At 42.7% G+C, this 11,884-nt stretch overlaps 1 protein-coding gene across 4 annotated transcripts in view; it reads left to right on the forward strand.

The window, feature by feature from the left end:
* Positions 1-204: 204 nt before the first annotated feature.
* The window catches only part of SELENOI (selenoprotein I), a 37,222-nt gene continuing 25,542 nt past the window's right edge, over positions 205-11,884 (forward strand). For 2 of the 4 annotated variants that reach the window (XR_004275998.1, XR_004275999.1), the window contains exon 1: positions 205-423. Coding sequence is in view for 2 of the 4 variants with exons in the window: in XM_032301247.1 (XP_032157138.1) it covers positions 367-423 (57 nt within the window). In the remaining 2 variants the exon portion in view is untranslated. The remainder of the gene's footprint in view (positions 424-11,884) is intronic. The other 2 variants (XM_032301247.1, XM_032301246.1) reach the window with 2 other exon arrangements.

The raw sequence follows: 11,884 nt of genomic DNA on the forward strand, positions 1-11,884 counted from the left end.
CCCCTCTTGCCTTACCTCAGCTCACCAATTTTGACGCTAGCAAATGAGGCGACGAAGAGAGCTAGAAGGCGGGACTTAGTGTTGCCTGATCCACGCCGATTGGACAACGACAGCTTGGGGGGCGGGGCGCTCGAGGGGGATAGCCACCCTCCCTCAGTGGGTGGGGAGAAGCTTGGGCTGCGCTTGCGCGCTGAGAGGCGGCAGAAGTGGCCGAGACGGGTACGCGTGCGCGGTGGGCGGAGCGCGGCTCCTACCTTCTCCGCCAGCCCAGTCCTTCCCAGCCTTGCCCAGCCGGTGTGGTGCTCGCGTGTCACCGCCTCCTAGCCGAGAGTCGCTGCCGAGTGGGTGCTCGGTTTTCGGGACGTCATGGCTGGCTACGAATACGTGAGCCCGGAGCAGCTGGCTGGCTTTGATAAGTACAAGGTAGCGCGGGCCGGCGGACGCCCCTCTCCCTGCTCCCGGCCTCGCCCAGGCGGCTGAGGGGCCGGCGCGGCGCGGTCCGTGTCACCTTGTGCCGCGTGGCTCCGGGCGGGCTGGCGGGCGTTTCTCCGGGGGTCCTGCGGGTCTTGATGATTGGGGGTCGGGGAGCGTGGGAGCATCCTAAGCCAGCCGCCCGGACTCGGCACCGCCCGGGAGATGCCCTTTTCCTTAGGAGAGCTCTCAGTGATTAGGGAGCGAGGGAATTCCCTTCCTATTTTTTTTTTAAACTTACTATTTTAGTAAGTCTCCGGAAGGATGCGGTTCCTTCTGTGGTGTCTCAGTCGCCTTCATTTTAGTGAAGTTTCCACTCGCCTTTCATGCATACAACTTCGGAGGAGGAGATGATCGTTAGGCAGATGAGGCCCGAGAGGGGAGCGACTTGCCGAGGCCATCCTGCTGATGCCTCCACTTATGCTCCCGACAGGGGCTCCCTCAGCGGCAGCTTGTCACGCTGGGGCCACCAGATGAAAGGGACGTGCACACAGGAAGGAGCTATGGAGTGGAAAGAGCGCGGGCTTTCGAGCTCATACAAGCATGATACCAGGGTCAGATTTCTTTATTTTGTCCTGGGCACGTCATTTTAACCCCGCTCAGCCTCTCTTTTGTGTATATAAACTGGAAGTGATAGCTTCTGCTGCGCAAAATGATTAGAAGGATTTGGGAAGCACCTGGAAACATGCTAGTACCCCAGTAAATAAGTGCTGGTGGTTAACTTTCCTCCGAATCTAGTTCACCTCCACTGTTCCTCTACCAATGAATGACTCTAACCATCCGGTCGGCCAAGCCCGAAATAAGGGCTTTAACCCTTCATCCTTGTTACCCATTCAGTTTCGCATCTTAGCTTAAATATTACTTCTTCAAAGAAGCCCTCCCTGAGTATCCCTTCCCCCTTAAACGTGCGCTCTATTCGTTTATAGAATTGCTGCTTTAGCGTGTCTCCCCATTAGAATATAATGGCCAAGTAGTTAAGAGTTTTCTTGTGGACCACCATGACTTAAGCACAGGGCGATGTGCATACTAGGCACCCAATAAGTATTTGTGGAATGAATGGATAACTGAAAAAATCATATGGATTTTGTTTAACTCGAGTTAAAAAAAATGCAAGGGTCCTTAGAAGGTCACATAGCATGTTTCTCTGCTCTCAAGCCGTATTGTGCCATTCCATTCTGAACTGAGGTGATCGGTGTTAAGCGGAAGGAAGGTCCAGAGCCTTCTTGGTAACTCAGGCCAGGGTTTTACAACTTTCATTTTAGAAGGCAGTATACCCAGATACCTCCTGCTTTGCCTAAAGCTCGACCTCCCTTTTGTTATCTGTTCTGCAGGGTAAATATTGACATGTAAAACATTTTCTTCCTTACTAGGGTCTGACTTTCTAAGTGCCAATAAAATAGCTATTTCAGTGGGAGCAGTGTTTGTAATAGGGAATCTCCTTTTTCTTATAAAGAATCTTTCCTAGATTTATATTTTCAACTAAGTTAGGTGTCCTAATTTACCAGAAGTTTCAGTGTAATTTTCTGTTCTGATCTTTTCCCCTTTTTATTAGCTAACTTCCTGTATCTGACAGCAGGTGATTTCCCATCATCCTGGAAAACAAAGGTCGATTTAGCAAGCTTCCAATGTTCACTAAAATAGTTTGTTGATATTATTTTAGTTATAATGAGGCTTCCTTGGGGAAAAAAGCACCCACATTTATAACCTAAGTATTCTTCTAGTGGAGAGTTCTTTACTCAATACTGCATTCATATTAAAATTATGAATACAATGCTATACAAAGGAAAAATCCATGTGATCTGCTTTGCTGGAATGTGAATTGCACCCACAGATCTTTTCTTCCTGTCATTGCGTTCCCCTTGTATTGTCTTCAGATAGTAAGTGCTTTATAAATGCTTATTTTAAAAAGTCTTTTTTTCTCATAAATGGGTAAAGATTCAAAACACTCAAAAGAGATTTTTGTATTCCCTTATGTGATGCTTTATAAGAGAGATGTAAAGAAAAACTGATACTCCAAAAGCAGCTGGTGGAAAAATTACTTTTGAAGTAGTTTAATTTCTTTATCTTCCCTAGAGGTGTATCTGAGAGCTACAGTTGGAAACCTGGCAGTTTTACAGAGTAACTGCTGAAAGGGGTGCACACGTGGAGTTTCTGTAGCAAAAAGCTATAAGACAATTGATTTTTGGTACAGAAGAGCATGGCATGGATTCTGTGTTACTTATTGACACTTGTATTCTCCATTGTGTTTCTTAACACAATAGTTTTAAACAGTTAGTTGAATATTAATTGAATGCCTGCTTTCTCTTTTAGGACATGAGCTTTAGGAGGACAGGTCCTGTAGCTGACTTTTTTTTTTCTTTAGTAACATGTCTAAGGTCTAGCACACTACCATGAACAGAGTAAGTGCTAAATCAATATAGAAAGAATGAGAATGTAGAAGGAATGAGAGTGTAGAAGAATATAAACCATTTTGGAAGTATGGATTAAAAAAAAGGAGCTCTATGTCTGGATATCGGAAGGGTGCTTTTGTATTTTAAATGTGAAGGTATCGGGTTTAACTACCATTGCTCTCTGTTGCTTATTGACTAACGTAACTTCAGAGAATTGTGCTGAAGGATTTCAACCTTATTTTTGCCCTCTACCCATCCTTTATTTTGGACAAGTTTTTTTTTTTTTTTTTTTTTTTTTTTTTAATTGTGATGGAGTTTCACTCTTGTCTCCCATGCTCTGGTGCAATGGCACAGTCTTGGCTCGCTGCAACCTCCACCTCCAGGGTCCAAGCAGTTCTCCTGCCTCAGCCTCCAGAATAGCTGGGATTACAGGCACCCGCCACCATGCCTGGCTAATTTTTGTATTTTTAATTGAAACGGGGTTTCACCATGTTGGCCAGTCTGGTCTCTCACTCCTGACCTCAGGTGATCCACCCACCTCGGCCTCCCAAAGTGCTGGGATTACAGGCGTCAGCCACCAGTCCGGCCCTTGGACAGGTCTTTATAGTTGAGGGATTTTCCCCACTTATCTAAGGGTGAAACTACAAGGTTTTTTTTTTTTTTTTTTTTGGCCCTGGTTTGCTCATCTAACCTTGGGAAGGCATAGTTTTAATTGATAGTGTAGCAGCTCCTTTCAAATTGTATCATTTTGCCTCAGGGAGGAAGTGTTCTGTGAAATACTCATTTGGTTTCAAGAAGGTAATTTGGGCACAGTGGTTTATGCCTATAATCCCAGCACTTCTGGAGGCTGAGGTGGGAGGACGGCTTGAGGCTAGGAGATCTGAGACCGGTCTGGCAACTTAGTGAGACTTCATCTCTACAAAAAAAAAAAAAAAAAAATTAGCCAGACATGGTAGCATGTGCCCATATGGTCTAGCTACTTGGGAGGCTGAAGTGGGAGAATCACTTGAGTCTGGAAGTTGGGCTGCAGTGAGCTGTGATTGTGCCGCTATGTTTCAGCTTGAGCAACAGAGAAAGACCCTGACTCAAAAAAAGTGTGTGTATGTAAATGTATATATATATATATATGGTTTCGTGATGAATTAGTTTCTGCTATTACGATAATTAACTTGACTTTCAACAACTACAGCCTGATTATAGGAATCATGATAGTTGTGAATTTATTAGTATTACAATTAAGAGGTGGTAAAGAGGGACTGTGTTTGCATCTTTTTTTTTTTTTTTTTTTTTGAGACGGATTCTTGCACTGTCGCCCAGGCTGGAGTGCAGTGGCGCAATCTTGGCTCACTACAGCCTCCGCCTCCTGGGATCAAGCAATTCTCCTGCCTCAGCTTCTTGAGTAGCTGGTACCACAGGTGTGTGCCTGCCACCACACCTGGCTTTTTTTTTTTTTTTTTTTTTTTGTATATTTTAGTAGAGACGGAATTTCACTGTGTTAACTGGAATGATGATCTGACTTCATGATCCGCCCACCTCCCAAAGTGGTGGGATTACTGGTATGAGCCATCTCACCTGGGTGGGTCTGTGTTTGCATCTTAATGGCAATGCTAAAGAACCAGAATCTGGCCTTTAACCTTACCAGTTCCTGCAGATTTTATAAAAAATTATTTTTATTCTTATCTTTTTTTAGAGAAAGGGTCTTGCTTTGTTGCCCAGGCTAGGGTGCAGTGGTGTGATCATAGCTTACTGCAGCCTCGAATTCCTCAGGTGATCTTCCTCGCTTGGCCTCACAAAGTGCTGGGATTATAGGTGGGAGCCACCATGCCAGGCCATCATACAATTTGATTTTGTTTATTCAACAAGCATTTATTGAGGGTCTACTCAGTGTCAGGCATAGCATTAGGGCTGCAAAATTAAGCTTAGTTGAAATTCTTGTCTTCAAAGAACTCCGTTTGGTGGCGTGTGAACATGTAAATGAACGGTTATAAATAGTTAATAAGTCCAGTTAGGCAAGTGCTGGGTGCTGTGGAAGAGGAGAGGAGGCAGCTTCTAGGGATTGGTAGCTAGAGCTGAGAAAGCCTTCAGGGGATGGAGGTGAAGGCAAAGCTCAGTCTAGAAAGATGAATATCTGTGTGTCTATAAATATATAGATATTATATATAGAGAGAGATGCTGCTCCATTTATGTTGGGTTTCTGTTTCTGATAAACCTTTTGTAGTAGTCAAAAATAAATTTAATAGGCCGGGCATGGTGGCTCACACCTGTAATCCAGCACTTTGGGAGGCCAAGGTGGGCAGATCACAAGGTCAAGAGATCGAAACCATCCTGGCCAACGTGGTAAAACCCCATCTTTACTAAAAATGCAAAAATTAGCTGGGCGTGGTGGCACCCACCTGTGTCATACTTAGCAGGTAACTGAATCTCTCTAGCCAGGTTTCCTCAACTGTGAAATGGAGTAGTAGTACCTACTCCATAGGATAATTCTAAAAACGGAATGAGTTAATATTTATAAAGTGCCTGGCACATGGTGCTGTATAAGTGTTGAGTAAATAAAAAATAAAACTTGATATTTGTGATTTCCTACACAGATGAACATTGGCTAGCATATAACATATCCACACTTAAACACATTTCTGGAGGTTATACTGTTTACAGATAGGGAGTTAAGAGAGGCAGCTTAATGGACAGTCGGAAAGAGTAATGAGGAGTCTGTCTAGCTTGGGTCCCACAGACAGTCTTTGGCTTCAGATTTCTTCATCTTTTTAATGATATGTAATAGCACAAGAGACAATAAATAATTTTTCTCAAATACTGCCTCCTATTTAAGAGTCTGCAGTGGCTTCCATTTGTTTTATATACAAATTCCTCAGCAAAGATTTCAAGTTCCTTCCCTAAATGACCCTTCCTTTTGCCTTATCTTCTCATCTTGTCAGAGCTTACTTTTTTCTTTTTTTTTTTTTAAGACGGAGGCCCACCTCACCTCCCAAAGTGCTGGGATTACAGGCATGAGCCACTGCGCCTGGCCCAGCTTACTTAAAGTCTAGCAAGCAAACCTGTTTGTCATCATGACTTGCTTGTATTGCTCTGATTCTCCGGTCTCCTACTGCCTCCCTCTTCTCTCCGACTTGTTAGATGTAAATGACAGTATTCACTGAAATTAGATCTCCTTGCTCAGTGAGTCATGTTCTCTGTGGGCGTAGTTCTTCAAGTCTCTCTCTCTTTTTTTTTGAGATGGTGTCTACTCTTTTGCCCAGGCTGCAGTGCAGTGGCATGATCCCGGCTCACTGCAGCCTCAACCTTCCCAGGCTCAGGTGATCCTCCCACCTCAACCTCTCAAGTAGATGGCATTACAGGCGTGCGCCACCACACCCGGTTCATTTTTGTATTATTTTGTAGAGTCGGGGTTTCTCCATATTGCCCAGGCTGGTCTCAAAGTTCTGGGCTCAAGCTGTCTGCCCATCTCAGCTTCCCAAGGTGCTGGAATTATAGGCGTGAACCTCCTTGCCAGGCTGAGCCAGCATTCCTGGTCTCAAGTTTTGTAAACTTTTTATTTCTGTCCTAGGGTTAATTTATCCTTTCCCACACCCTGCTGTTTTTACGTTTTAAGTTTAGTGATGTTTTGTTTTAATTAGAGATAAGATCTCCCTCTGTTGCCCAGGCTAAAGTGCAGTGACATGTCATAGCTCATTGCAGCCACAAGCTCCTGGGTTCAAGCCATCCTCCCGCTTCGGCCTCCCGAGTAGCTGGGACTACAGGCGTGCACTACCATGCCTGGCTAATAGACAGTAGAGCATTACCCGGGGCAGTGGACTCAGTGTTTTTAACAAGTTGCCAGAGCTCAGTGTTTAGTGCAAAGATGTGTCAGTTTGGTTTTTTTATTAGTACATAGAAGGGATTTAAATACATGTATAAAGGGTATACTTTTAGGTCCAAGGAGGTGGTTTCATAGTTTTCCTTATGTTAGAGCCAATTTCCTTCTTAAATTAAGGGGGCACTCATTTCTAATGTCCTCAAAAATGGACACTTCACAGCATATTTAGAAAGTATTCTACAAGTCATTGTACTGCTCCTAGACTAAACCAAGTGTCAGTTGCCTGATAAATTATAATTGTTTCTAACTGGTCTCTAGTTTGTACTTAACCCCCTTCAAGTCCATTTTCTATACCGTAATCAGAATGGTCTTTTAAACGTGTAAATCAGGATATATGTTGTGCTTAGAATAAACTCCAACTCCTGTGGTCCTGCCAGGTGGTGTCCACCCAGCTCTCCAGTCTCATTTCATATCACCCTTCTATACGATGCTGCAGCTACATTGGCCCTCCTTTAGCATTTCTAATGCTTACCTGTTGGTGGTCTTTGTACATGTCATTGTTCTCTCTGCCTCAGAGGTGTTTCTTGGCATGTATTACCTCCCCCCGCCACAGGCACACACGTGAGTCATACATGGAGTCTTTATTCTGTCTCTTTTTTCCTTTTTAGGTATAAATTACATATAAATACCATAATGCATTCAGATCTTAAGTGTATAATTTAATGCATTATTACATATGTGTATACCCATATAACCACCACCCAGCTCAAGGTGCAGAATTATTTCTAGTGCCTCAGAAAGTCTCTATCAGTCCCTCTCACCACACTACTGTTATGACCTCTTTTGCCATAAATCAGTTCTGTTTTTGAACTTCGTATAAGTGGAATCTATGAAAGGACATTGTCTTTAGCATCTGCCTTTCACTCACTATTATGTCTCATACATTCTTTACCTGACTGCCTTCTCATCTAGGACTCAGCTTAAATGTCCCTTTCTAGAAGCTGTCTCTGACCACTCTGACTAGGCACACTTCCTGCTCCACTTGTTCCCTTCTTTTTTTGGGAGCAGGCCACCATCTTTACTAGCATCCTAAGGCTGCCATAAAAATTACCACACACTGAGTGGCTTTAAACAGCAGAATTTTAATTATCTCATAGTTATGGAGGCTAGAAGTGTAGAAAATCAAGGTATTGGCAGAACCACACACCCTCCAAAAGCTCTAGGCGAGAATCCTTCTTTGCCTCTTTCACCTTCTAGTGGCCTGCCTGGGCTTGTGGCAGCATAACTTCAATCTTGCCCTCTCTCTTTATGTGGCCTTTTTCCTTGCGTTTCTGCCTGCCTGTCCTCTTCTTGCATCATACTCTGATAAATCCCTTCATAGTATTTATTACGAATTGTGTACCTGGGGTTACTTTTTAAGGGGCATGGGGAGGGGTGTCTTTCTTTGTTGGCAATCTGCTTTGGGTGTGTCCCCACCCAAATTTCATCTTGAATTGTAGCTGCCATAATTCCCATGAATTGTGGGAGGGACCCGGTGGGAGGCAATTGAATCATGGGGGTGGTTTCCCCCATACTGATCTTGTGGTGGTGAATAAGTGTCATGAAGATCTGATAGTTTTAAGGGGAAACCCTTTTCACTTGGCTCTCATTCTCTTTGCCTGTTGCCATGTAAGACGTGCCTTTCACCTTCCGCCTTCCACCGTGATTGTGAGGTCTCCCCAGCTGCATGGAACTGTGAGTCCATTAAACCTCTTTTTCTTTATAAATTACCCAGTCTCAGCAGGGCCCCATGGCTCACGCCTGTAATCCCAGCACTTTGGGAGCCCAAGGTGGGTGGATCCCTTGAGGCTGGGAGTTGGAGACCACCCCAGCCAACATGGTGAAAAACCCTGTCTCTACTAAAAATGCAAAAATCAGGCCATGGTGGTATGCACCTGTAATCCCAGTTACTTGGGAGACTGAGGCAGAATTGCTTGAACCTGGGAGGCGGCGATTGCAATGAGCCAAGATTGTGCCATTGCACTCTAGCTTTGTCTACAGAGCGAGACTCTTTCTCAAAAAAATACATACATACTTACATACATACATACTTTTAAGTAAATAACCTAGTCTCGGGTATGTCTTTATCAGCAGCATGAAAACAGACTAATATTCTCAGACAGGTCTTGAATTCCTGGCATCAGGGGATCCTCCTGCCTCATTCTCCCAAGTAGTTGAGATTACACACAACTTGTGATTATTTACTTGTTTTCTTGCTTACCATTGGTCTCACACTAGACTATAGACTTGGTGAACATAGGAAACATTGGTCTTGTTCGCCATTTTCTTCCCAGTGGGCTAGCACAGCCCCTGGCAACATCATAGGTACTCAGTCAAGTATTTCTTGACTCACTGAGTGAATGGATGAATGGAAAATGAACTCTGCTTTATTTCCTGACTTGAAGTTTTAAAAAGTTTTGAAACTCTCTAATAGTCGAGAAAATGTTATTTAAGGTAACTGGCTTTCACAGAGACTTTCATGAAGTGGGTAAAATATACATAATTGCTGTGGATGACATTTCAGAATTCTATACCCAAATAATTGTTAAATGTTGTAATAGCAATCTTTAAAAAAAAAAAAAAAAAAAAAAACATACAGCATCTTGCTCTGTTGTCGCTCAGGCTGGAGTGTAGTGGTGCAGTTATAGCTCACTGCAGCACTGACCTTCTGGGCTCAAACTATCTTTCTGCCTCAGTCTCTCAAGAAGCTAGTACTGCAGGCACATGCCACCACATCCAGCTAGTTTTTAAAAAACCTCTGTAGCCCAGGCTGGTCTCAAACTCCAGGGCTAAAGGGACCCCCCGCCCCAACCCCCGCCACCTCAGCCTTCCAAGGCACTGGGATTACAAGCATGAGCCACAATGCCTGGCCTGTAATAGCAGTCTTGAGGGAAATATTTAGAAGGTCTACCTTAACGGCATTTTTATAGAGACTTAAGTGAAAGCATTATTAGCATGACCAGATTTATATGCTGAGAGTTTTGGGAGGAATAGCTGTTTCCTTGAGTAACTAAACCAAGATCGGAAGAAATCTGGAGAGGGCAGAAATGAGTTGACCTTTAGCAAGATGAAATGTTAAAACAGCAGATGCAGTGTCTGTCACACCTACGTTCCAGTAGTCAACCTCATATTAGCATAGAGAAAGATGGCTTTGTAGTCCATGTGAGACAGGCCTGAAGGAGGTTCAGATGACTGCAGTATGATTTTGTTTTCCCAGGAATTAATAGTATCTTGAGCAGCATAAGTTATCAAGGAAGAGGGACTTGTAGTCATGTTCTGCTTCCTACCCATATACCACTTGAAATGCTCCTTTTGCCCTAGACCACATGTTTGTGTTGGTTTAACAACAAATTGGATTGTCTGAAGCTGGGGTTGTCAAACTGAAACCCCCAGTCTGCCTGTTTTTGTGAAAAAAGTTTTATTTAAACACAGCCATGCCCATTGGTTAACATATTTTCTGTGACTGCTTTCCTGTTTCAAGTGGTGTGTATTTGTTACAAAGACCATATTTCTTGCAAAGCCTAAAATATTTACTATCTATCCCTTTACAGAAAAAGCTCTCCAACCCCTGGTGTACTCAACTAGACCTAGATGACAGTATTTTAAACATTTTCAATTTATTTACTTCTTTGTTCCATCACACTTTATGTCTTGAAACACTGATGTATTTCTTGCATATTCACAAAGCTTATTCAGAAAGAAATTTTGATCTTTGATTATGATTTTTAAAAATCAGATACTCAAATGATTAGTACTTATTTTGTATACATACTGAGCATACATAGAAAATATAAGCAAAACTTTTTCAAACATGTGACTAGTATAATATCATGTAAATTTCAGAGGGATGAATTAGGTAATATTTGCACAAGCAATATTGTGAACCCTCAAGGAGGGTTTGAACTAGGCTAATATTACCTAGTTCAAAACTTGTCTGTTACCAGTTTTGTATCCCTTCTTCCCCATACCTAGCAGTGTGTGTGTGTGTAAAGTGAATAAGTTGTCAACATGACCCTTAAAGTTTTACATGTTTATGTATATCTTTTAAAATTTCCTTTACATTCTTATTAATAGCTCAATAAGTGGGGAATAAGCTCTTTTATCATGCAACCCTAACCTATTTTGTCTTCCTTTGCATGTTTATGCAATCCAGTATCTTGCTATACAGGGATCTGTTATTCCTTTGGTAGTGAAAACACATATAATTTAATAGCTAATACTTGCATAGTACTTACTGTAGGTCACTTCACATATCTAATCCTTATGACAATCCTTTAAGGCAAGGACTATCATCCTCATTTTACAGGTGAAGAAACTAAGGCAGAGAGATTAAGAAACTTGCCCAAAGTCACACAGCTAGTAAGTGTATTGTAATAGTATCAAGAGGAAACAGATTCCTCTAAGTTGAGAGGGATGAAGGAGGTTGAGAAGGTGTGTGGTCAGTGTTTGAATGCATGCAGTGTGCATTTTACTGGTCTTGCATAATATGTGAGGACATGTAAGCAATATGAATTTCTCTGCCGGAACACCATAATCTAGAAGCTGATTGAGAGCAAAGGATGAGTCAGTGATTATCCTGGCAATTTAGACTCTGGATGAGTACGTACCAATGAAACAACCCATGATTAACTCCGTGATTTGGGGTTGATCTTTAGACTTGCCCTGTGACCTGTTCCTCCTCCCATAACAATATCTGACTGTGCTTGACAGTCTTTGCCTCATTTATGTTGCTATTCCACTTTTGCCACTCAGATGAGGACATCATAAAATAGATGTATTCTCCAGGTTATTTTTGTATTATTATCATTTTTTGAGACTGAGTCTTGCTCTGTTGCCCAGTCTCAAGTGCAGTGGCACAATTTTGGCTCACTGCAACTTCAGCCTCCCAGGTTCAAGCGATTCTCCTGCCTCAGCCTCCTGAGTAGCTGGGATTACAGGCATGTGCCACCATGGTCCAGCTAATATTTGTATTTTTAGTAGAAACGGGGTTTCAACATGTTGGCCAGGCTGGTCTTGAACTCCTCACCTCAAGTGATCCACCTTCCTTGGCCTCCCAAAGTGCTGGGATTATAGGTGTGAGCCACTATGCCCAGCCTGTATTATTTTTGTTCTATTACTTTCTTTCACTTTTTTTCTTTCTTTTTTTTTTTTTTTTTTTTTTTTTTTTTTTTTT

Source organism: Sapajus apella, unplaced genomic scaffold (genome assembly GCF_009761245.1).
Source record: "Sapajus apella isolate SASKATOON/1434 unplaced genomic scaffold, GSC_monkey_1.0 scaffold44, whole genome shotgun sequence".
Taxonomy (NCBI): domain Eukaryota; kingdom Metazoa; phylum Chordata; class Mammalia; order Primates; family Cebidae; genus Sapajus; species Sapajus apella.